The 25607-nt window shown below is 45.4% G+C and overlaps 2 protein-coding genes across 2 annotated transcripts in view; both read left to right on the forward strand.

Annotated features, from left to right (window-relative positions):
- Positions 1 to 1302: 1302 nt before the first annotated feature.
- Positions 1303 to 21799, forward strand: LOC142249176 (troponin C, slow skeletal and cardiac muscles). Its single transcript, XM_075320777.1, has 6 exons — positions 1303 to 1401; positions 7827 to 7857; positions 10913 to 11059; positions 11256 to 11370; positions 21416 to 21552; positions 21651 to 21799. The coding sequence occupies exons 1-6, from the start codon at positions 1378 to 1380 to the stop codon at positions 21680 to 21682; spliced, it is 486 nt and encodes a 161-aa protein (XP_075176892.1). The 5' UTR covers positions 1303 to 1377; the 3' UTR covers positions 21683 to 21799.
- Positions 21800 to 25373: 3574 nt separating this feature from the next.
- TWF2 (twinfilin actin binding protein 2) overlaps positions 25374 to 25607 on the forward strand; it is a 12039-nt gene continuing 11805 nt past the window's right edge. Inside the window, 1 exon segment of the mRNA XM_075321625.1 lies at positions 25374 to 25471. Coding sequence (XP_075177740.1) covers positions 25447 to 25471 — 25 coding nt within the window. The 5' untranslated portion in view covers positions 25374 to 25446.

The following is a 25607-nucleotide window of genomic DNA, read 5'->3' on the forward strand; positions in this document are numbered from 1 at the left end:
AATGTATGCGGCAATTCTGGGCGGCTGTTGGCTGATATTGTTAGGCTGGGGGGCTCCCCATAACGTGGAGCTCCCCATCCTGAGAATACCAGCCTTCAGCTGTATGGCTTTATCTGGCTGGTATTAAAATTGGGGGGGGACCGCACGCCGTTTTTTTTTAATTATTTATTTATTTAACTGCACAGTATAGACACGCCCACCGGCTGCTGTGATTGGGTGCAGTGAGACAGCTGTCACTCAGCGTGGGGGCGTGTCTGACTGCAACCAATCACAGGCGTCTGTGGGTGGGGAAAGCAGGGAATACGAGATTGATTAATGAGCGGCCGGCATATTCAAAGTAATTGTTGCCGCGTATTCTCTGCACAGCTGTTCCTCGCCGCGCTGGTGATCGGGGAGCAGTATGAGCTGGGGGAAGAAAAAAACCGAGCGCCAATGTAAGTATGACTGAGAACAGCAGAAAAAAAGGTAAGTATACTGAATTTAATTTAAAAAAACAAAAAATAATAAGATCGCTAGTGTAAAAACGCACACGCACGAAACGTGCTGAACACGGACATACTCCGTGTGCGGTACGTGCAGGCACGGACCCATAGACTAAAGCGGGTCCGTGCCTGCGTGCTGCCAGCCAAAAACAGACATGTCGTCCGTGTAGAAAAGCGCACACACGTACTTACCTCACGGACACACGTTCCGTGTGATTTTACGTGTGTGCCATCTACCATTGAATAACATGGGTCTCCGTGTGTACGTGTCTCCGGTACGTGCAAATAAGTACCGCACACATACAAATTACACGGATGTGTGTTGCGGGTCTGACTGTGATCTTTCCGCCCCTGATTGCAGGTGATCACCATCAATCTCCACATTCTGCCTGGTCTGAATAGTGGCCGCATGTGCGTACGAGGACACTGATGTGGACTTATGCCAATCAGGATTTCCAGCTACTGTCCCGAGACTGAAAATATCTAAACCTCTCCAAAAATTTCCATTTAATCCCCCTACATGTGTCCCACTCGCCAGTCCACAGATACTGATACAATGTGTCCATATAACCTGAATGCCCCGAGTGGAGCGATTCCACTTGTTACACATTATTCCCTTTTTATTTTTGGATTTTTCTTTAGGTTCCGTCACATTTTTGGCTCTGACATGGTACATCGGTCTGAAAATGGGGACAATGCCCAATGTGACGAGTCCCCCGAGCTGAGGACAATGCATCGTCCGGCTGAGGTATAAATAGGCCCCTGATTGTTCCCTATAAGGGTGGGCCGGGCGCAGGGATGGGACCTCACACTGTCCCCCTCACATATAAGCTCCGCACTCCGCACGTCTGAAGCTGCCGCACTCATCTCTGCTCCGCTCCCTGAACCTCCCATCATGGACGACATCTACAAGGCAGCGGTAAGTGACTATATATACAGTATATACAGTATATACATACATATATATATATATATATATATATGGATGTGACTGCGACACAAAGTCTCCAATACACTTTACATTTAAATTCTTCACCAATTTCAAGATCTCTGCTTGCTGCAACTAAACGGCGACATTCCTATAACAGCCAGACACTAAAACCAATCCTCATCTATTACCTGTCACAGCAGAGGGGTTGTTACATTGTGTCCGATCTATATATAATCCTCCTAGACTGATACCGTATACAAACAGGACAAAGATGTGATGGCTGATGTCACTAACAGAGGATTGTCCAGACCAGATGCAATTGTAACAAATCCGCAGGTGTGAGAAGTGTCAGGTCAGAACAGGCTCTCAGCCTCTGGATGTAAATAGCAAATGTTCTCATTCACCAACAGCAAGCACAGATGCTGAAACTGGTAACTACAATCTATTACTCTCTGTTATCAGCCATTACTGGGGAGAGGTGACTGTAGGACAGGTGACTACAATCTATTACTCCCTGTTATCAGCCATTACTGGGGAGAGGTGACTATAGGACAGGTGTGTACAATCTATTACTCTCTGTTATCAGCCATGGGACAGGTGACTACAATCTATTACTCCCTGTTATCAACCATGGGACAGGTGACTACAATCTATTACTCCCTGTTATCAGCCATGGGAGAGGCAACTGTAGGGCAAGGGAGTACAATCTGTTACTCTCTGTTATCAGCCATTACTGGGGAGAGGTGACTGTAGGACAGGTGACTACAATCTATTACTCCCTGTTATCAGCCATGGGAGAGGTGACTACCATCTATTACACCCTTTTATCAGCCATGGGACAGGTGACTACAATCTATTACTCCCTGTTATCAGCAATGGGAGAGGCGACTACAATCTATTACTCCCTGTTATCAGCCATGGGAGAGGCAACTGTAGGACAAGGGAGTACAATCTATTACACCCTGTTATCAGCCAATACTGGGACAGGTGACTACAATCTATATCTCCCTGTTATTAGCCATGGGAGAGGAGACTGTAGGACAGGGGAGTACAATCTATTACTCCCTGTTTTCAGCAATGGGAGAGGCGACTACAATCTTTTACTCTCTGCTATCTGCCAAGGGAGAGGCGACTATAGGACAGGAGACTACAAACTATTACTCTTTCTTATCAGTCATGGGAGAGGTGACTGTAGGATAGGTGAGTACAATCTATTACTCCCTGTTATCAGCCATTACTGGGGAGAGGTGACTGTATGATAGGAGACTACAATCTATTGCTCCCTGTTGTCAGCCATTACTGGGGAGAGGCAACTGTAGGATGGGTGAGTAAAGTCTGTTACTCCCTAGTATCAGCCATTGCTCGGGAGACTCAACTATAGGACAGGTGACTACAATCTATTACTCCCTGTTATCGGCCATTACTGGGAAGAAGAGACTGTAGTACAGGTGATTACAATTTATTGCTCACTGTTATCAGCCATTACTGTTGTAAAGTGAGTGACAGAATGGGCAGGAACATTCTTGTCCTTGATAACTGAATCTTCTGGTCTAATAAATACCAGAAATTCCAGATATAAAGATTTTGTCCACATTCAGGATTTTGTGCACTTGATAAACCCGAGGTCTTCGGTCCTATAATGAGGAGACGTCTGCGCAGGACGAGGATCTGTCAGATTTGTCTCCCCGGGGAACGATCCTCATACAGAGCCTGGGTGGTAACGATGCAGTAGGGGCTGGTGACCAGTGAGGGACGAGGCGTGCGGACCCTCACCATATACAGTCCTTATATACAGACCTGACCAATGCACATTGCAGAGAAGCCATAGAGGTGGTCACCCAGCTTTCCCAGATGCCGATATAACAGGAGCCGACATCACAGCGATCGGCCTAATCCCCACAATGTGTCCTCGTATCTCGGCCCCGAGGTCGTGTGATCTTCTCACTATATATAGTAACATTACTACAGACAATGGAGATTATCACCCACCTGTCTATTCTGCACAAAATCCCCCTACAACCAGCGCCCGAAATAAACCACTGAGGATTATGGGAAATATTCTCACTCAGCTTTCATCTCCAAAATGGGAATATTCTACAATTCACCATTAACCTTTACGTTCCTGCAGTGTGAACTCAGGTTCCAATGTAACAGGTCCATCACCAGAGATCAGCGGTGACATCACTGAGAATGCCGCCTATCCATCACCAGAGATCAGCGGTGACATCACTGAGAATGCCGCCTATCCATCACCAGAGATCAGCGGTGACATCACTGAGAATGCCGCCTATCCATCACCAGAGATCAGCGGTGACATCACTGAGAATGCCGCCTATCCATCACTAGAGATCAGCGGTGACATCACTGAGAATGCCGCCTATCCATCACCAGAGATCAGCGGTGACATCACTGAGAATGCCGCCTATCCATCACCAGAGATCAGCGGTGACATCACTGAGAATGCCGCCTATCCATCACCAGAGATCAGCGGTGACATCACTGAGAATGCCGCCTATCCATCACCAGAGATCAGCGGTGACATCACTGAGAATGCCGCCTATCCATCACCAGAGATCAGCGGTGACATCACTGAGAATGCCGCCTATCCATCACTAGAGATCAGCGGTGACATCACTGAGAATGCCGCCTATCCATCACCAGAGATCAGCGGTGACATCACTGAGAATGCCGCCTATCCATCACCAGAGATCAGCGGTGACATCACTGAGAATGCCGCCTATCCATCACCAGAGATCAGCGGTGACATCACTGAGAATGCTGCCTATCCATCACCAGAGATCAGCGGTGACATCACTGAGAATGCTGCCTATCCATCACTAGAGATCAGCAGTGACATCACTAAGAATACCGCCTATCCATCACCAGAGATCAGCGGTGACATCACTGAGAATACTGCCTATCCATCACCAGAGATCAGCGGTGACATCACTGAGAATGCCGCCTATCCATCACTAGAGATCAGCGGTGACATCACTGAGAATGCCGCCTATGCATCACCAGAGATCAGCGGTGACATCACTGAGAATGCTGCCTATCCATCACCAGAGATCAGCGGTGACATCACTGAGAATGCCGCCTATCCATCACCAGAGATCAGCGGTGACATCACTGAGAATGCCGCCTATCCATCACTAGAGATCAGCGGTGACATCACTGAGAATGCCGCCTATCCATCACCAGAGATCAGCGGTGACATCACTGAGAATGCCGCCTATTCATCACTAGAGATCAGCGGTGACATCACTGAGAATGCCGCCTATCCATCACCAGAGATCAGCGGTGACATCACTGAGAATACCGCCTATCCATCACTAGAGATCAGCAGTGACATCACTGAGAATGCCGCCTATCCGTCACCAGAGATCAGCGGTGACATCACTGAGAATGCCGCCTATCCATCACTAGAGATCAGCGGTGACATCACTGAGAATGCCGCCTATCCATCACCAGAGATCAGCGGTGACATCACTGAGAATGCCGCCTATCCATCACCAGAGATCAGCGGTGACATCACTGAGAATGCCGCCTATCCATCACTAGAGATCAGCAGTGACATCACTGAGAATACCGCCTATCCATCACTAGAGATCAGCGGTGACATCACTGAGAATGCCGCCTATCCATCACCAGAGATCAGCGGTGACATCACTGAGAATGCCGCCTATCCATCACCAGAGATCAGCGGTGACATCACTGAGAATGCCGCCTATCCATCACTAGAGATCAGCGGTGACATCACCGAGAATGCCGCGTATCCATCACCAGAGATCAGCAGTGATATCACTGAGAATGCCGCCTATCCATCACTAGAGATCAGCGGTGACATCACCGAGAATGCCGCGTATCCATCACTAGAGATCAGCGGTGACATCACTGAGAATGCCGCCTATCCATCACTAGAGATCAGCGGTGACATCACTGAGAATGCCGCCTATCCATCACTAGAGATCAGTGGGAATGCCGCCTATCCATCACCAGAGATCAGCGGTGACATCACTGAGAATGCCACGTATCCATCACCAGAGATCAGCGGTGACATCACTGAGAATGCCGCCTATCCATCACCAGAGATCAGCGGTGACATCACTGAGAATACCGCCTATCCATAGAGATCAGCGGTGACATCACTGAGAATGCCGCCTATCCATCACTAGAGATCAGCGGTGACATCACTGAGAATGCCGCCTATCCATCACTAGAGATCAGCAGTGACATCACTGAGAATGCCGCCTATCCATCACTAGAGATCAGCGGTGACATCACTGAGAATGCCGCCTATCCATCACCAGAGATCAGCGGTGACATCACTGAGAATGCCGCCTATCCATCACCAGAGATCAGCGGTGACATCACTGAGAATGCCGCCTATCCATCACCAGAGATCAGTGGTGACATCACTGAGAATGCCGCCTATCCATCACCAGAGATCAGCGGTGACATCACTGAGAATGCCGCCTATCCATCACCAGAGATCAGTGGTGACATCACTGAGAATGCCGCCTATCCATCACCAGAGATCAGCGGTGACATCACTGAGAATGCCGCCTATCCATCACCAGAGATCAGCGGTGACATCACTGAGAATGTCGCCTATCCATCACTAGAGATCAGCAGTGACATCACTGAGAATGCCGCCTATCCATCACTAGAGATCAGCGGTGACATCACTGAGAATGCCGCCTATCCATCACCAGAGATCAGCGGTGACATCACTGAGAATGCCGCCTATCCATCACCAGAGATCAGCGGTGACATCACTGAGAATACCGCCTATCCATCACTAGAGATCAGCGGTGACATCACTGAGAATGCCGCCTATCCATCACCAGAGATCAGTGGTGACATCACTGAGAATGCCGCCTATCCATCACCAGAGATCAGCGGTGACATCACTGAGAATGCCGCCTATCCATCACTAGAGATCAGCAGTGACATCACTGAGAATGCCGCTTAGCACTGGAGATCGGTGGTTACATTACTGTCAAACTTCAGAAAAGCATGGTCCTGAAGATCTCCGCAGTTTTGCGGTTTGTACCTGTGGGCCTCCCCCCACATTAGGTGAGGTGCACTTTGGACTATGCAAGTGCATCTCAATAAATGAGAATATCCTCAAAGACTTAAAAGGGAAACGCATATACTATATAGAGTCATTACACACAGAGGGATCTATTCCTATATATTATAGTGATTACACACAGAGGGATCTATTCCTATATATTAAATAGAATCATTACACACAGAGGGATCTATATAATATATAGGAATAGATCCCTCTGTGTGTAATGACTCTATATAATATATAGGAATAGATCCCTCTGTGTGTAATGACTCTATATAATGTATAGGAATAGATCCCTCTGTGTGTAATGACTCTATATAATATATAGGAATAGATCCCTCTGTGTGTAATGACTCTATATAATATATAGGAATAGATCCTTCTGTGTGTAATGACGCTATATAATATATAGGAATAGATCCCTCTGTGTGTAATGACTCTATATAATATATAGGAATAGATCCCTCTGTGTGTAATGACTCTATATAATATATAGGAATAGATCCCTCTGTGTGTAATGACTCTATATAATGTATAGGAATAGATCCCTCTGTGTGTAATGACTCTATATAATAAATAGGAATAGATCCCTCTGTGTGTAATGAGGCTATATAATATATAGAAATAGATCCCTCTATCTGTAATGGCTCTATATAATATATAGGAATAGATCCCTCTGTGTGTAATGACTCTATATAATATATAGGAATAGATCCTTCTGTGTGTAATGACGCTATATAATATATGTATTTCCCTTTTTGTATTGAATTACTGAAATAAATGAACTTTTTGATGATATTCTAATTTATTGAGTTGCACTTGTATGTGGGTGGATTTTGGCCGCTCTTGGTACTGTTAGTGGATGAGGCGATGAAGGCCCCTCCGGTTTCGCTGCCAGCGCTGAGAACAAAGTGCTTAATCTCAGCCGCCGGCGTCCGTATCACTGAGCCAGAAATAATCCTCTGTCACTCCATTGGACTTCCTATATTTAGTGATGATGAAGCATCGGAGCGTCCGTTGATCCATTGTTGTGACACTGCTGCGTAATCACAATTGTATATAGTTTGTAAACAAGAAAATATTCAATTCCTTAACTTTTTCTAGATCTGTGCTTGCTGCCTGTGAATAGGAATATTTTTTTCTTTCAATCAGAAGTTAAAGCCCCGTCTGGTCCTGTGCACAGCTGGAGCTTTGTTACAATGGGCATCATACATAACAAGCATCAATGTGTCCCACAGTAACAGATTCTCGGCTCGGTTGTAACATTGTGTAATGACAGTGACACCAATCATTGTTTTTTCCTCTGTTATTACGGCATCTTTTTCTTTTTCAGGTTGAGCAACTTACAGATGAGCAAAAAAATGGTAAATACCAAATAACATGGGAATTTTCATTTCATATCTGTAAATCGTTTGTCAGTGAATGGGAACACTTTTTTTTTTAATCCTGGAACTGAAAGCCTATTCTGTCCTTTAAACTTCTCACAGCTGAGGGTTTGTTACACTTATATCAAGTCTGCACAATCCTTTGTGAGTCAAACATAGAAGCAGCAAACATCTCTGTTGTCCTGATGCTCTGGCCTCCTTCACACGTCTGTGCAAGACACTAACATTGTGCAAGACACTAACATTGTGCACAGTCTGTAGTGACGGTGCGTATGTGTGTGTGTGTATGTGTGTGCTCTCCCTTTGTAATCTGTGTGACATCCGGATAGCACGCGGAAAGCATGAGCTGGTATACTTACCTGTCTCCGGTGCTGCTACTTCCAGGTCCACGCTGAGTGCAGTGAATATTCATGAGCATAATGAGCGGACCCGGAAGTAACAGCAGCGCTGGAGACAGGTAAGTATAAAAATTCTTTATTTTTATGACAACACGTGTTTTCTGCAGTATGTGTAAGGCCTCTTTCACACATCTGTGCAAAACACACATTTTGCACGGTCCATGGTGAAGCTGCGTATGTGTGTGCGTGTATGTGTGTGTTCCGTGTACTGTCAGTGTGCTATTAATGAGACATCTGTGGCGCCCCTGAGGTTTCCGTCGCCACAGAGATATTGCACCTCAGCCAGAGGTGTGGTATCCCATCCCGGGTAAGAATAGGGTCAACCACCGGTCCACAGATAAAACCTGCACACACCAATTGGAAGGCATACACCGGGTCAGGGATAGTAGCAGCAACCCCCATAGACGATCAGGTCATGGGGCCGTAAGTCCCATTCATTGGTCCCAATGATGTGGGTGGGGCCTAGCAAGGGGGGAGTGTGGGAGGAGTCAGAGAGAGTGAGCAGAGGAACAAGTCAGTCAGTTCCAGAAGGAAAGGAGAGAAGGAGGTTCCTGGTGGAGATCCTGGGGTCTTGTTAGGCCCAGGTGACACCGAAAGAAGGGATTCCAGGGTCACGGAAGGGCAATTGTCAAGTGACCTGTTCCACTAGAAGATCGGGTGGAGGGATCAGGCTGCAAAATCAGGGACGGTCCCTAGACTGAGGGAAGAAAGACATTTCCTTAAAGTAAAACCGAAAGCTTGGGAGATTGCTGCAAGCGCCCAGGGCCACAACCCGCCACAGATCCCCGGTGAAGAGGGCAAGGTACGACTGGGGTCAGCCACCTATGTACAGGCCCTGTGGTGGAGGCGCAAGACAATCCAATACAGTTGAGCGCTGGGAGACAGCCAGAAAGGACACACAGAGGGGTGCACCGGTACGGACCCTTGACCTATCTGGGATCGGCGGAGGCCCACAACAGCGGATCCTGACATACTGCGGGCAACTGGTCCGCGCAACTGTGAGACTAACAGTGAGTAAACATCTTAACTGCAAGCCCTGTGTCGTCTGCTCTATCCTGCACCACATCATCAAACACCATAGACCTTACCAAGCACCAAAGGTTGCCCCGGGGTATCCGCTCTACCTGTCGAGAGCAAGAAACACCTCAGCTGCCATAACACCAGCCCCGGAGGTCCCTTCCAGCAGCTGCGGCTCCATAGCTGCAAATTACCACAGGTGGCATCACGAATCTTATATATACTGCCATTTTAATTGACTCCACCAGGGTCCCGGAGTCGGGCCCTGCCACCGCTGACTACCCCGGACTAGTCCAGCCCGACACCGAGTCACCTAAGGCCCTGGAGTGGGCGAGTCACATCCACATAGCACACAGACAGCATGTACTTCTATACTCACCTGTCTCCAGCGCTGCTGCTATCTTCGGGTCTGCGGTGCAGTAAATATTCATGAGCATAATGAGTGGGCCCGGAAGCAAGTGACAGCAGCGCTGGAGACAGGTAAGTATGGAAAATAAATTTATTTCAAAGATGTGTTTTCTCCGGTACGTGTCACACTGATGTCACATAGATCACATCAGTGTGTGGTCCGTGAGACACCTGTGCTGCCGTAGAAAAATGGACATGTCACAATGTGGAGCACACGGACACCAAGCCCATTAATTTTAATATGGTTTTTCATATATTTTTCATGTTTTTTTTTTAATATGGTTTAATATGGCTGTTTTCACACATACTAGACACATACACACGCAATACCCATTAAAATCAATGGGTTTTCGCAGATGTCTATGTTTACACAAGGACCGTGTGACCGTGTGGAGCATACGTGTGTCCGTGTACTCCACAAGGTGACTTGTCAATTTTTCTCCAGCAGCACGGGTGTTATGTGGACCGCACACTGATGTGATCCATGTGAAATGTACCGGAGGAAACAAGCGTCTTTGAAAAGAAATGATTTTCAATACTCACCTGTCTCCAGCCCTGCTGTCTTCGGCGCTGCTTCCAGGCCCGCTCATTATGCTCATGAATATTCACTGCACCGTGGACCCGGAAGCAGCCGCAGCGCCGGAGACAGGTGAATATAGATGTACATGCTGTCCGTGTGCTATCACAGATAGAGAGAAGACTGACAACACACGCTGAACACACACACGGACACATGCACACATGCACAGACATATGCGCCTACACCATGGACCGTGCAAAACGTGTGTGTTTTGCACGGACATGTGAAAAAGGCCTAAATCACAAAGAACAATTTAGATTGGACGCACATGTAACAAACCCTCAGCGGTGAGAAGCATACTTAAAAAAGGAATGACTGACAGCAAGCAGAGGTCTTAAAAATATTAGGGAATTACAACACAAAGGTGCACTAAGATATTTTATATATGTGTTGACAAGTTCGGAAGTAGCATTTACCACTTCTGGTTAGACCTTCTGTGTCTGTGTCCCCATGATAACACTTCCTGTCCCAATGCTGGTAGCAGATATAGAGATAAGTGGTTGCCGGGAGTCTTTTCGGGAAATCAGCAGATGCACAGATGTAAATTCATCCTATGCTCTATAATGGCCCTTTAAGTGGCTAAAAATGACATAACTCGAATTGTGAATTTCACCAATATTTGTTTTCTCAGAATTCCGAGCAGCTTTTGATATTTTCGTCCAAGATGCGGAGGACGGATGCATCAGCACAAAGGAGCTGGGCAAAGTGATGAGAATGCTGGGACAGAACCCCACCCCCGAGGAGCTGCAGGAGATGATAGACGAGGTGGATGAGGATGGTGAGAGTTATACTTGCGCCTCTTATTGGATCATTGTATTCATTTAGAAGAGTCCAACTTGTTGCTCTTGAGCTGTAGAAAAACTACAAGTCTCAGCATACTGGGTGCACAGGGGCATGATGGGAGTTGTCATTTTAGAGCATGGGGTGCAGATCTCGTGTATGTGACATTCATCGCTGGCGTCACCTTCTTGCAGGCAGCGGCACTGTGGACTTTGATGAGTTTCTGGTCATGATGGTCCGGTGCATGAAAGACGACAGTAAAGGAAAATCCGAGGAGGAGCTGTCAGATCTGTTCCGCATGTTTGACAAGTGAGTGATGCGACAAATTCAGAACCGGCCCTTTAAGACATAAGAGCTGATCATCATTAAAGGGCCCAAACTAAGCAAACAGCCCTGTAGAGGATATCACCCCTATAAATACTGCACCATTAGTAATCACTGCCTCCTCTGCAGAAACTTATAGTTTAATCAGATATGCTAATTAGGTGATCGGTGCACACTGGGTGTGACCAAGAAGAGGCTCAGTGCACCAATCCACCCACTGGTTTTGCATGTCCCTGCCCCCTCACTGTTGATTGACAGCACTGGCTTCCCTAACCTCACCCAGGCTTTTATTTGTGCCCATACGGAAACCCTGCTCCGTACAGCATCCATGGCCCCCACACATATAACGCTTGCCTGTCACCTCTCTGCTCCTGTGAACGCAGCGTGTGAATGTAACCGCAGAGCTGCATTTATATAGTTCTCTCATTCAGATCATAGATTCCTGTCACACCCAGAGCTGCATTCATAGTTCTGTTTCAGTTATACCAAGAGCATTATTTGCAAGTCTTAGGCGGCTTTCACACTACGTTTTTTTAACATGCGTCCTGAACATTTTTTTAACGCAAAAACGAATCCAGTGCAAATGCGTTTTCATTTCAATGCATTTGCAATGGACTCGCGTCAACATGCGTTCACCTGCGTTATAGTGAGGATCCAGCGACTTGCAGTTTATTAACTTTTTCCAAAAACTTGTAGCGTTTTTGAGCTGCGTCCAAATACTGCAAATTGCTGGATCCTGACTAAACAGCATGTGAACGGTGGTATGCTGACAGGATTCTGTTTCACCAGAAACCAGCCTGGCGTGATTTCTTTTTTCTTTCTTTCCTTTCCTTTATTTTCTTTTCTTTATTTTCTTTCCTTTTCTTTCCTTTCCTTTTTTCTTTTTTTTCCCTTCTTTCATTTCCTTTCTTTCTTTTCCTTTCCCTTCTTTCTTTTCTTTCCTTTATTACCTTTCTTTTCTTTCCTTTCTATTCTTTCCTTTCTTTTCTTTATTTTCTTTCCTTTCTTTTCTTTATTTTCTTTCCTTTCTTTCCTTTCTATTCTTTCCTTTCTTTCCTTTCCTTTCTTTCCTTTCTTTCCTTTCTTTTCTTTTCTTTCCTTTCTTTCCTTTCTATTCATTCCTCTCTATTCTTTCCTTTCTATTCTTTCCTTTCTGTTCTTTCCTTTCTTTCCTTTCTTTCCTTTCTATTCTTTCCTTTCTTTCCTTTCTATTCTTTTCTTTCCTTTCTTTCCTTTCTTTTCTTTCCTTTCTTTTCTTTCCTTTCTTTCCTTTCTATTCTTTCCTTTCTATTCTTTCCTTTCTGTTCTTTCCTTTCTTTCCTTTCTTTTCTCTCCTTTCTTTCCTTTCTACTCTTTCCTTTCTTTTTCTTTTCTTTCCTTTCTACTCTTTCCTTTCTATTCCTTCCTTTCCTTTCTTTCCTTTCTATTCTTTCCTTTCTTTCTTTTCTTTCCTTTCTTTTCTTTCCTTTTTTCCTTTCTTTTCTTTATTTTCTTTCCTTTCTTTCCTTTCTATTCTTTCCTTTCTTTCCTTTCTATTCTTTCCTTTCTTTCCTTTCTTTTCTTTTCTTTCCTTTCTATTCATTCCTTTCTATTCTTTCCTTTCTATTCTTTCCTTTCTGTTCTTTCCTTTCTTTCCTTTCTTTCCTTTCTTTTCTTTCCTTTCTTTCCTTTCTATTCTTTCCTTTCTATTCTTTTCTTTCTTTTCTTTCCTTTCTTTCCTTTCTTTCCTTTCTATTCTTTCCTTTCTATTCTTTCCTTTCTATTCTTTCCTTTCTATTCTTTCCTTTCTGTTCTTTCCTTTCTTTGCTTTCTTTTCTTTCCTTTCTTTCCTTTCTTTTCTTTCCTTTCTATTCTTTCCTTTCTATTCTTTCCTTTCTTTTCTTTCCTTTCCTTTCTTTCCTTTCTATTCTTTCCTTTCTTTCTTTTCTTTCCTTTCTTTTCTTTTCTTTCCTTTCTTTTATATCCTTCTTTCTTTCCTTTCTCCAGTTCCACTAACTCCAGGTCACATGACTCCAATGCCCGCCCATAAACTTCAAGTGACAGGATCCTGTAAAATAACACATGCGTTTCTCTTTGGAAAAGCAGGATCCACTTTTGCAGCAAAAAAACATTCTTAACGCATGTTAAAAAAACATAGTCCAGTCATTTTTAGAGCTGCAAGAACACAAGCTCCAATCATGCCTGGAGCTGTATTAACAAATTACATTTAGAGCTGAATTCATAGTTCTTCCTTTCAGGCAACATGTGCCGTTGCAGTAACAGTTCTTATATTCCAATCACATCCAAAGCTGCATCAACAAATCACACATACAACTAGAGCTGCATTCCCAGCTTGTATAGCAGTCACATATAGATCTGCATTCACAGTTCGTATAGCCGTCACATTTAGAGCTGCATTCATAGTTCTTCCTTTCCAGTAACATCTGCTGTTGCAGTAGCAGTTCTTGTACTCCAATCACATCCAGAGCTGCATTCACAGTTTGTATTGCAGTCATATTTAGAGCTGCATTCATAGTTCTTCCAATCAAGTCACATTAGCCTTTGCTATTACAGATCATATACCATCATATCCAGAGCTGCAGTCTGAATTCTGCTATTGCATGCACCCTGCTGGCAATCACTCCCTGAAGGTCTGAGATACTATAAAGTGAATAACACTGGTCAACCCCCCCCCCCCCAATTTATTTTTACTTTCATAAAAAAAACAAAATTAGCTGGATTTAAATATATTTTTCAGTCTTAAAGGGGTTCTAGTCATTCCCCTTGTTCTCCCCCATAAAAATAAATAAGCCTATGCTCATCTCCAGTGCGGCCGCGGTTCCAGCGATGTCTAAAGTCGCGTTCCCAGGACCCATGTGACATTGTTATGGCATGCGAGCCCAGCGACCAATCAGTGCCGGCTTACTTCTCCGCGGCTTCAGACATTTCAGCAGGAAGTCAGAGCAGCGCTCACATCCCGCTCAAATGTCCGAAGGCGGGGAGACAGATGCCGGGCGCTGATTGGTCGTGCTCGCTCATCACTAATTGTTACCAACATATGGTGAGAAATTTATATCACTAGCACCTTTAGAAATACAGTACAGACCAAAAGTTTGGACACACCTTCTCATTCAAAGAGTTTTCTTTATTTTCATGACTCTAAAAATTGCAGATTCACATTGAATTCATCAAAACTATGAATTAACACATGTGGAATGAAATACTTAACAAAAAAGTGTGAAACAACTGAAAATATGTCTTATATTCTAGGTTCTTCAAAGTAGCCACCTTTTGCTTTGATTACTGCTTTGCACACTCTTGGCATTCTCTTGATGAGCTTTAAGAGGTAGTCACCGGAAATGGTTTTCACTTCACAGGTGTGCTCTGTCAGGTTTAATAAGTGGGATTTCTTGCCTTATAAATGGGGTTGGGACCATCAGTTGTGTTGTGCAGAAGTCTGGTGGATACACAGCTGATAGTCCTACTGAATAGACTGTTAGAATTTGTATTATGGCAAGAAATAAGCAACCAAGTAAAGAAAAACGAGTGGCCATCATTACTTTAAGAAATAAAGGTCAGTCAGTCCGAAAAATTGGGAAAACTTTGAAAGTGTCCCCAAGTGCAGTGGCAAAACCAATCAAACGCTCCAAAAAAACTGACTCACATGAGGACCGCCCCAGGAAAGGAAGACCAAGAGTTCCCTCTGCTGCAGAGGATAAGTTTATCCGAGTCACCAGCCTGAGAAATCGCAGGTTAACAGCAGCTCAGATTAGAGACCAGGTCAATGCCACACAGAGTTCTAGCAGCAGACACATCTCTCTAGAACAACTATTAAGAGGAGACTTTGTGCAGCAGGCCTTCATGGTAAAATACCGTAGCTGCTAGGAAACCACTGCTAAGGACAGGCAACAAGCAGGAAAGACTTGTTTGGGCTAAAGAACACAAGGAATGGACATTAGACCAGTGGAAATCTGTGCTTTGTTCTGATGAGTCCAAATTTGAGATCTTTGGATCCAACCACCGTGTCTTTATGTGACGCAGAAAAGGTGAACGGATGGACTCTACATGGCTGGTTCCCACTGTGAAACATGGAGGAGGAGGTGTGACGGTGTGGGGGTGCTTTGCTGGTGACACTGTTGGGGATTTATTAAAAATTGAAGGCATACTGAACCAACATGGCTACCACAGCATCTTGCAGCGGCATGCTATTCCATCCGGTTTGCGTTTAGTTGGACCATCATTTATTTTCAACAGGACAATGACCCCAAACACACCTCCAGGCTGTGTAAGGGCTATGTGACTAAGAAGGAGAGTGATGGGGTGCTACGCCAGATGACCTGGCCTCCACAGTCACCAGACCTGAACCCAATCGAGATGGTTTGGGGTGAGCTGGACCGCAGAGTGAAGGCAAAAGGGCCAACAAGTGCTAAGCAACTCTGGGAACTCCTTCAAGATTGTTGGAAAACCATTTCCGGTGACTTCCTCTTGCAGCTCATCAAGAGAATGCCAAGAGTGTGCAAAGCAGTAATCAAAGCAAAAAGTGGCTACTTTGAAGAATCTAGAATATAAGACATATTTTCAGTTGTTTCACACTTTTTTGTTAAGTATTTCATTCCACATGTGGTAATTCATAGTTTTGATGCCTTCAATGTGAATCTACAATTTTCAGAGTCATGAAAATAAAGAAAACTCTTTGAATGAGAAGGTGTGTCCAAACTTTTGGTCTCTATTGTATATTTACTTAAAAAATTGGTGACGTGTTCAATACTTATTTAACCCGCTGCATGTGGTGCCCAGTAACTTTCATGATCACAAACTTTACACCCGAAATGAAGCGCATAACACTTTTTTTCGCATTTGGTGTAAAATGTTTGCCTCTGACTCTTGAAAGTGAATTCACCACACATAAAGCATAAATAGGTTGATTTAAACACTTTCTTCACATTATTTAAAAATATAAAACAACTAATAGAACTGATAAAATCTGAGAAACAGCAAAACACCTTAGGCTAGTTTCACACTTGCGTTGAACGGTATCCGTTGCATTGCGTTGTGTAACGGATGCAACGGATGTGTTGCATATAGTGACACAACGGATGCAACGGATGCTGCAAAACAACGCAATTCGTTTTGATTTTTTTTTTTTTTTTTTTTACAGTTTTACCAGCGGCAGACTATTGTGAACGATCAGCTGATCGCTCCCTGCAGCCGGCCGCCGGGTGATCAGCTGATCGCTCCCTGCAGCCGACCGCCGGTGATCAGCTGAGCGCTGTCACTTGCCGGCGCCCGGGCATGCCGGCGGGCGGGCGCTCAGCTGAGCGCTGTGACTTGCCGGCGGCCGGGCATGCTGGCGGCCGGTCGCTCAGCTGAGCGCTGTCGCTTGCCGACGGCCGGGCGCTCAGCTGAACGTTCGGCCACCGCGAGCCAAAATAAAGTTTGATTTTCAAAAAAAAAAAAAGAGCATGCGCAGTGAAATCCAGAGGATTCCGCTGCTCAAAACAACGTTACATGCTGCGTTCCTCCCGCTGGGCGGAAGCAACGTAGCGTCGCCCAGCGGAAGCAACGCAGGTCCTTTTGGTACAATCCGTCACCCATACAAGTCTATGGGAAACAGCGGAATCCGTTAACGGATTCCGCTGTTTTCCAAAAGGGTGGATTGTAACGGAAGGAAATAAACGCAAGTGTGAAAGTACTCTTAGATCACCAGAAGAACAGACACTTGTGCGAGCAGACTCCTGCCATTTCACTACTGGCTGACTACAAAAGATGGAATATCCGAACATGAAGGGAGCTGCATAATCTTGTTGTTTTGTTGTTTAACATAACAGGAGACATCATTCCTGTGATCGCATAACTGTTTGCTCTGAAAGATGCGCTAGGGCTTATTTTCAAGGGATTTATTAGGCTAGGTTCACACTTCCGTTAAAATCTATCAGTCACAATCCGCGGCTATGGTAAACAATGCAATCCGTTTAGCGGATTCCGTTGTGTCCCGTAGACTTGTATTAGTGGCGGATTGCGAATGATGACCTTGCGTTGCATCCGCTGCGTCGCGGTCAGTCGTTTTTTGACTGACCGCTGGGCGGGGAGCAACGCAGAATATAACATTTTTCTGGCCGTCAAAATTAACGCACCGCGCAGGAATCCGTCGCCATCCGTCACGCTTGTAATGTATGTCTATGGTGCTGGATTCCGTCGTAATCCGTCTTACGACAGAATCCAGCGCTGGATTCCATCATGCTCTACTGAGCATGCCCAGCATGTTGGCACACCCACTGGGCTGTCCCAAACACAAACGGATCATGACTGATCCGTCAACAAACGGACGCACAGCGGATGCAACGGACGCAACGGATCAGTTATTTCACAGGATTCCTATGAAAGGAATCCTGTGAAAAACACATCCGTTGCATCAGTTGACAACTTAAAAATGACTGATCCGTTGCTGACGGACCTGACGGATTTAAAACAACGGAAGTGTGAACCTAACCTTAGCAATTTTGTCCAAATATTAATTATAGAGCATCACTCTAATTTAACAACTTTCAACACTTTCCCATGATTTTAATCATGAGATACCCAGAGTGTGAGGATGCAACATAGAAAACTCAATAAGCTTTTTTTTTAGGATAAAACCCAAAACTTTATTGAAATAGATTACAAATATATTAAAATGAACAAGGGAACACACCTTAGAAGGACGGTTAATATGCCCCTTATTTCAAAAACACAAGGTATGTTGTCAGATTATACACCTTTTAATAAATTTATCAAGCACAAAATACATAGGAATCTATTCAAATGAATGTATGATTCCCAATTCCCAAGCTAACTAAATCATTGCTGTAATCTCCCATTCACCATGTTATATTAATAAAAGCTTATAACATGGTGAATAGGAGATCTACAGCAATTATTTAACACTAGAACTACTGGACTCGTGACACCTATATAGAAATACATGGTGCAAAGTAGTCAAAATGACTACCTCAGTAGTTCTAGTGTTAATTAGCTGGATAATCTAGGGCACTTATGCTTATATAGACATCGCTGCTGCGGACCTCCTTAAACCAGAACAGTTTTTGTTTATGGTAATCAGTCGGCCCGTCACCCAGGGATTATTTAGGGTACTTTCACACTTGCGTTGTTTTCCTTCCGTTACAATGCGCCCTTTTGGAAAACAGCGGAATCCGTTAACGGATTCCGCTGTTTCCCATAGACTTGTATGGTTGACGGATTGTGCCAAAAGGACCTGCGTTGCTTCCGCTGGGCGACGCTGCGTTGCTTCCGCCCAGCAGGAGGAACGCAGCATGTAACGTTGTTTTGAGCAGCAGAATCCTCAGGATTTCACTGCGCATGCTCTTTTTTTTTTAAAATTACAAACTTTATTTTGTCTCGCGGTGGCCGAACGTTCAGCTGAGCGCCCGCCCGCCGGCATGCCCAGCCGCTGGCAAGTGACAGTGCTCAACTGAGCGCCCGCTCGCCATGCCCGGCCGCCGGCAAGTGACAGCGCTCAGCTGAGCGACCGGCCGCCGGCTATTGAGAGATTCACAATAGTGTGCCGCTGGTAAAACTGTAAAGAAGAAAAAAAAAAAATTAAAAAAAAAAAAAAGTTGTTTTGTACGATCCGTAGCATCCGTTGTGTCACTATATGCAAGGCATCCGTTGTATCCGTCACACAACACAATGCTACGGAAGCCGTCCAACGCAAGTGTGAAGCTAGCCTTAATTACTGGTGGTGGTATAGTGATTTACTGCCTTTGGCACAGGTCAATGTCTGTGGTGTTATAATCTGACATCTGCAGCAGTGATTGAATAAGCTGAATTACAGCTGAACGCTTGTGCTATATCGCTGGTGCAGATACTTATTACACAATAATTAGATAGTTCATCACATGGGAATCATATATTAATTTGAATAGATTCCTATGTATTTTGTGCTTGATACATTTATTAAAAGGTGTATAATCTGACAACATACCTTGTGTTTTTTAAATAAGGGGAGTATTAACCGTCCTTCTAAGGTGTGTTCCCATGTTCATTTTAATATATTTGTAATCTATGTCAATAACGTTTTGGGTTTTATCCTAAAAAAAAGCTTTGTGAGTTTTTTCTATGTTGCATCCTCACACTCTGGGTATCTCATGATTAAAATCATGGGAAAGTGTTGAAAGTTATTTTCAAGGGACGTCTTATATTTCCCCATGAACAACAATCCATATTTATTCTTGAACAAAAAAAAAAAAATCAATATTTATTCCATCATCACATTCTGGAACATCAATATTTAGTGTTACTCCTATTACTGGGTCAGACGCACATTTTCTTATCTGATCCGCTATTCTCATGGTGCAGAACCCGTCCTATAGTGGTGGGTACAGACTATATTTACAAAGGGTTAAATTATCTGCTTACATTTATCATTCCCTATGAACTACTAAGCTTACCCCCAAAAGAAAGTAGACACCCCATAAAAGAATCACACTTATCAGATCCCAAGCAATTAGAGTTGGCAAATGAATGGGCTCTCACATACAAATCTGTGTCAGTCAGGTTCCCCTGCGTTCTACAGATGTTGGCTCCCCCTGGTGACTGGAAGTAGCATCACTCGCACGGAGTGATACTGGTGCCCGATCTGTTTGTGAGAGCTCCAGTGCAATGGAGCTGAAACCGGTGAAGGACCTGACAGAGCTCTGTGTGAGAGCCCATCCACTATCGACACTTACCAACTGTAAATGTTTGTGGTCTGGTGAGTGCTTTCTTTTGTAGATTTTTGCTTTCTTTGATGAAGTGTCCTGCTGTATTCTTTCACTTTTTTAGCTGTTTGGACACTTCCTTATAGAACTGCAACTAGGGATTATTTTTGGAGTAGGGCTTAATTTTTAAGGATACTCCAAAAAGTGCCAAAAAAATTCTACTAGGGCTTATTTTCAGGGTAGGTTTTATAGCAGCAGGGCATGCTCTACAGGCCATGGACCAGCAGGTGGCAGCACTACAGATCTGGAAACTGAGTCCTAGTAGGAGACTAGAGAAATAATTGCTGCAGCTCTGGATGTGACTGGAGCTGGGACAGAAAGAATTACAAAGTATCAGCAAAGTGTTTCAACAGTGTAGTTAAATAGGGGCAGGACTCCGGGCAGGCATTGGGAGAGGGGAATATTGTTAGGGCCAGGTGGACGGGCAGATCCAGGAGGTGGATCCACTGGGCCGAACACCTCACTGAAGGCAAGGGGTCCGGTAGCCGGAGCACTACAGGTAGCAGGACAGTCCGTTCGAAGGAGTGGAGTGTAGACGTCCCTGGGACCACGGAGTCACCGAAGGTAGTCCGGGTGACGGAGCTCAGGTTCGGAGGCCGAGATGTTGTCAGGCAGAGTCCGGAACCGACGGAGTGAGAAGACGGGTCACCACAGGGATCAGAGATGGTATGGACTGACGGGATGGCAGACAGTCACCGTTCGGGGTTCGGGAATCGTCAGGACCGGATGGCGAGGCAGGAGCGGCTCTAGGAGAGAGATAGGTAAGTATACCGCAAGACACAAGGAGACCTGACTCCTAGCTTAGCAAAACACGAAGAACAGGCCCCGCCCACTTGGAAAGGATCCCCCTATATACCCAGTACCTGATCCTTCAATATCCTGTTGGAGGACACTGGCCCTTTAAGAGAGGGTCAATGACCGCGCGCGCGCCCTAATGCGCATGCGCGAGGCCCGGGTGCCAGAAGCCAGAGGAGGGAGCGGTGAGCAGGAAGCAGGAGAGCCGGGCTGGGGCCGAGTTGCCGACGGGCGCCGGGAGCGGGGACCGGGCTGCCTGGGGACCGCAGGCGATGGGGCAGGAAGGCTGTGGAGCGGGGGACCGGGAAGCCTGGCACGGGAGCGGCGGAGCGCGACCTGAGAGCGGGGAAGCGTGGCAGGGGAGCCGGTAAGCAAGGCAGGGGAGCCGGGGAGCATGGCAGAGGAGCCGGGGAGCATGGCAGGGGAGCCGGGGAGCATGGCAGGGGAGCCGGGGAGCGTGACAAATATGTAGATATTTCCGGATCTTCTTATCTCTGCAGAAATGCTGACGGATACATTGACCTGGAGGAGCTGAAGAACATGCTGCAAGCGACCGGCGAGACCATAACCGAGGACGACATCGAGGAGCTGATGAAAGACGGCGACAAAAACAACGATGGCAAAATCGATTACGATGGTGAGTTCACGACGGGAGCGGGAAACAGTCACCATATCACGATATGCAGTGCAGGCCGTCGTGACAGAACCTCATTTATTCATCTTCTGTCTCTACAGAATTCCTAGAGTTCATGAAAGGAGTCGAATAAAAAGAAACCGGACCCCGAAAAGTCTGTGAACCGCGACGGTAGACGCTGATCCCACCGGAACCTGCTCACTTATATACTGATCTATGCAGATAGCAATAAAGGAGATGACAGATTCCACCATGACTGATACTGTGCGGATTTCTTCTGGGGAAATATCTAGAGGAAGCGAATAGTGTGTTGTGGGTTTAGTTCCTCCAAATACTGATATTTACAGGAAATGTTTAGGGAAAACATGAGATGATTATTCATCTCCGTTCTTAGGTCACTGTTCTTACTTCCTCTGGCAATTTTTGTTGTCTTTTTTTGCTCTAAATTCTTAAAAAAAAATCTGCTCAAGATGGTCCAAGGGCCCCGACTCGTTTTCTCTCTGTTTTTTTGATTTGCGCCTCTTTTTTACGTTTTACGTTGTGGGTGAAGATTTTGTTTTCCAAATGTCGGTGGCAGATTGATCAATTGCGACTTTTCAAAAAGTCAATTTTTCACAAATTACCTCCCGTTCTCCTCCTCCTCCACCCCTCGGACTGAACCAGAACATACACTGGAGATCAAAATCAGAGAACAATGTATGATCAGTTGCTTTTTCAGAAATAATGTAAACTACATTGATAAACATTTGAAGGTTTTGTGTAAGGGGTGCACCATGCCACTAGAACAGGGTTTACAAAAGATCCAAAGTTTAGCAATATAAAACCTTTATTTTGCCCAAAACATGATGATGATAATTAGAGAACAGCAATGACTGTAGCACAGAGAAAGATTATCAGAAAATGTTCTGCAGGTAACAACAGTCACAATCAGTAGGACGTGCACCGGCCGTCGCTGTGAATGTCTTCAGCACATCTGCAGCCACAGGACATCACTAGTCTCTCACACTGCTCTGGTAGGATTATGGTCCACTTTTCTTCCAGTCTCTTGACTGTTGTGGGTTTCTTGGCCATAACTTTGTTACCAAGGATTTTCCGGAGGTTTTCTATTGGGTTTAGATCAGGACTCATTGTTTCAATGTTTTCTGTTTCCATGAACTGCTTTCCCCGTTTTGCTGTGTGACAGGGGGCATTGTCCTGCATGAAAATTGCTGGCTGACTGAGTGATGAACACAAGTAAGGAGCTACGTGTTGTGAAGAAGGTTCTGATCCACACTTGTATTCTCTGCCATGTAGTTGTATGAGAGGTCCAACTCCTGCTGCAGAAAACATTCCCCAAACCATGACCCTTCCTCCACCACATTTCACTGACTTCTTAACACACTTTTGGTCCAGTCTTTTCGAAGTTTGTGGACGAACAAAATGATTCCCTTCAGACCCAAATAAATTAAACTTGCTTTCATCGACAGAATGATCTGTGACCCACCTCTCCTCTGTCCACACAACATGCTCCTCACCAAAGGTGAGTCTAGCCTTTTCATTCTTTCTGGTAATGAGAGGTTTGGTCACTGCAGAGTCGGCTTTCAGTCCAAATGCTCTTAAACATCGTGACACTGTATGATGAGACAGAGCCTTACCCTGTTCAGTGCTAAACTGGCGAGCAATTCCAGCTGCAGTGATGAAACAATTACCCATGGACATTATCTGCATTATCCTGTCGTCTCTTGCATTTGTCTTGCGAGGACGACTTGAAAGTTTGTGATGTTCTAAAGATGCAATATTCTCAAAATCACAGACTTGGAATGACCATCTTCTCTTGCTACGGATGATAGGGTCACCCCTTTGGCCTTCATCTGGACAATTTGCTGCCGGAGGCTTTCAGTCATTTTGGAACAGCACACCAGTTTTGCAAAGTCAGTGCAAACTGGAAAGTTAGGCTGCCAGTTACAAAGGGTTTGTCAGATAATTAACGAAATTAGCACCAGGTGCCAGATTAATACCAATAAGTTGAAGAGATATTTGAAAGTGTTCTCTAATTTTGATCCGGGTTCTTTTACATTTATCTCATTTACATTTTTATTATGTGCTTTACAATAAATTCAATCTATGAAATAACCTGAAAATAATAATAATAATAATAATAGAAGAAATATCTTATCTAATAATAAGAATAATAATCTTTATTTCTATAGCGCCAACATATTCCGCAGCGCTTTACAATTCAGCAGGATCATATACAAACAAGTAACAGTTATAGAAAATACAATAATTAGAGGGGAAAAAAAGACAACCCTGCTCGTGAGAGCTTACAATCTACAATAAGATGGGGGGACAAGGTACAAGTGCTTATTTACAATGACAATACAGCCATCTCAAGGAAATGGGGGATAGATAATGGCTTCCTGGACCAGTTGGCCAGAACCTTGAGATGCATCTGGGTGCGGTGGAGTTTGACGGGGCGTTATGTTCTGAGAAGTTGTGGAGGGACTATGTGAATTTAGTTCGGATAGGGAGTGTGATAGGCGCTTTAAAAAGATGTGTTTTTAGGGTGCGCCTGAAGCTGAGTAAGTTCTGATTCGTCCTAGCTTCTTGGGGTAGAGCGTTCCAGAGAATTGGTGCAGCTCGGGAGAAGTCTTGGATCCGGGAGTGGGAGGTTCGGATTAGTGTGGATGTTAGTCGCAAGTCATTTGCAGAGCGTAGAGAACGGGTGGGGTGATAGACAGAGAGGAAGGTGGAGATGTAGGAGGGTGCCGCATTGTGGAGAGCTTTGTGGGTGAGAACAAGCAGTTTGAATTGGAGCCTGTGATATATGGGCAGCCAGTGCAATGACTGGCACAGAGCAGAGGCATCTGAGTAGCGGTTAGCCAGATAGGAGACCCTGGCTGCTGCATTAAGGATGGACTGTAGAGGACAGAGTCTAGTTAGGGAGGGAGACCAATTAATAGAGAGTTACAGTAGTCAAGGCGGGAGTGGATCAGGGCCACGGTGAGGGCTCCTGCGAATTTCCTCATGTTAGGATATAATCACATAGGACGACACAATGACCGCAACATTTAGGAAATTGTGTGTTCTCTAATTTTGATCTTTGGATTTGCGACATTTTAAAGAGTTTGGAGCAACAAATGTCAACGAATATCACAAGTTAAAATAAAGTGAAAGATCGGGGTCTGTATTTTCGTCTCGCGATCCTTTATATGTCACTCTCTACCCTGACATTAGCGCTAACATTAATGTCATTTAAAAATGCCCCCCTGGGGGAGGGAGGCGGTGGAATCGCCTCGGCGACGTGTGCCAAAAAACTTTTGCAACTTTTTAAAAACTTTGAAATAATGAATGTGAGCTCTGTGGTTGCTGCTGGTGAGCGGCGATGAGCGCGGCTCCGGAGGGACGTTCTGCCGGGCGGGGATCGGACATTTGTGGCTTCTTGTTTGTCGCTGACAGGATTTTCAAGTAACAGAACATGAAGCTCATGGGCCCCAATACAAAATCTCCAACAGGGGCCCCAATTATCACTTGTCTTCTAATGAGCCTCAAAGAGGCATTTAGGGCCCCCAGGAAGGGGTGTGACTGCAGCCACTTTGGTCAGCAAATATTTCTTGTCATTCTGAATCCTTCTAGTCACACACTGGGTCTAGAACTACAAGTCCCAGCATGCCCAGCGCCTCTCACACATTCCTGAGACAGCACAGTGCACAGCTCCGCCCCCTGGAGGCAGCAGAGCCGAGCCGGACTACATCTCCCGGCATGCTCCACATCTCCCTGCACGCCGTGCGGTCCAGCCTCCCATTGGCTGTCTGCGCTTTCTCAGGCCTAGCTCCGCCCACCCGGTATCCGGCCCCGCCCCTCCCCGCAGGCCACTGAGAGCCGCTCCCTGATCCCGAGCTGTCACGATATCACGACATGGCGCACCAGACCGGGATCCACGGTGAGTAAGACCTGGACAAGTGTGAGATATCCCGAGTCCGCTGCCACGGGAAAGCATAGACCGGGAAAATGGAGGATAACGGCTTCTTATCTGTGTGAAACCGAACTCTGCACCCCCGGAAATGTCACCTCCCTGA

This window comes from Anomaloglossus baeobatrachus, chromosome 8, assembly GCF_048569485.1.
Source record: "Anomaloglossus baeobatrachus isolate aAnoBae1 chromosome 8, aAnoBae1.hap1, whole genome shotgun sequence".
NCBI classification, from domain to species: domain Eukaryota; kingdom Metazoa; phylum Chordata; class Amphibia; order Anura; family Aromobatidae; genus Anomaloglossus; species Anomaloglossus baeobatrachus.

Excerpts from the sequence above, each read along its gene's own strand:
- LOC142249176 (XM_075320777.1), top strand. The coding sequence starts at position 1,378 with ATGGACGACATCTACAAGGCAGCG. Across the intron at positions 11,060-11,255 it reads AGACGAGGTGGATGAGGATG|GCAGCGGCACTGTGGACTTT; the intron begins GTGAGAGTTATA and ends ACCTTCTTGCAG. Across the intron at positions 11,371-21,415 it reads CTGTTCCGCATGTTTGACAA|AAATGCTGACGGATACATTG; the intron begins GTGAGTGATGCG and ends TTATCTCTGCAG.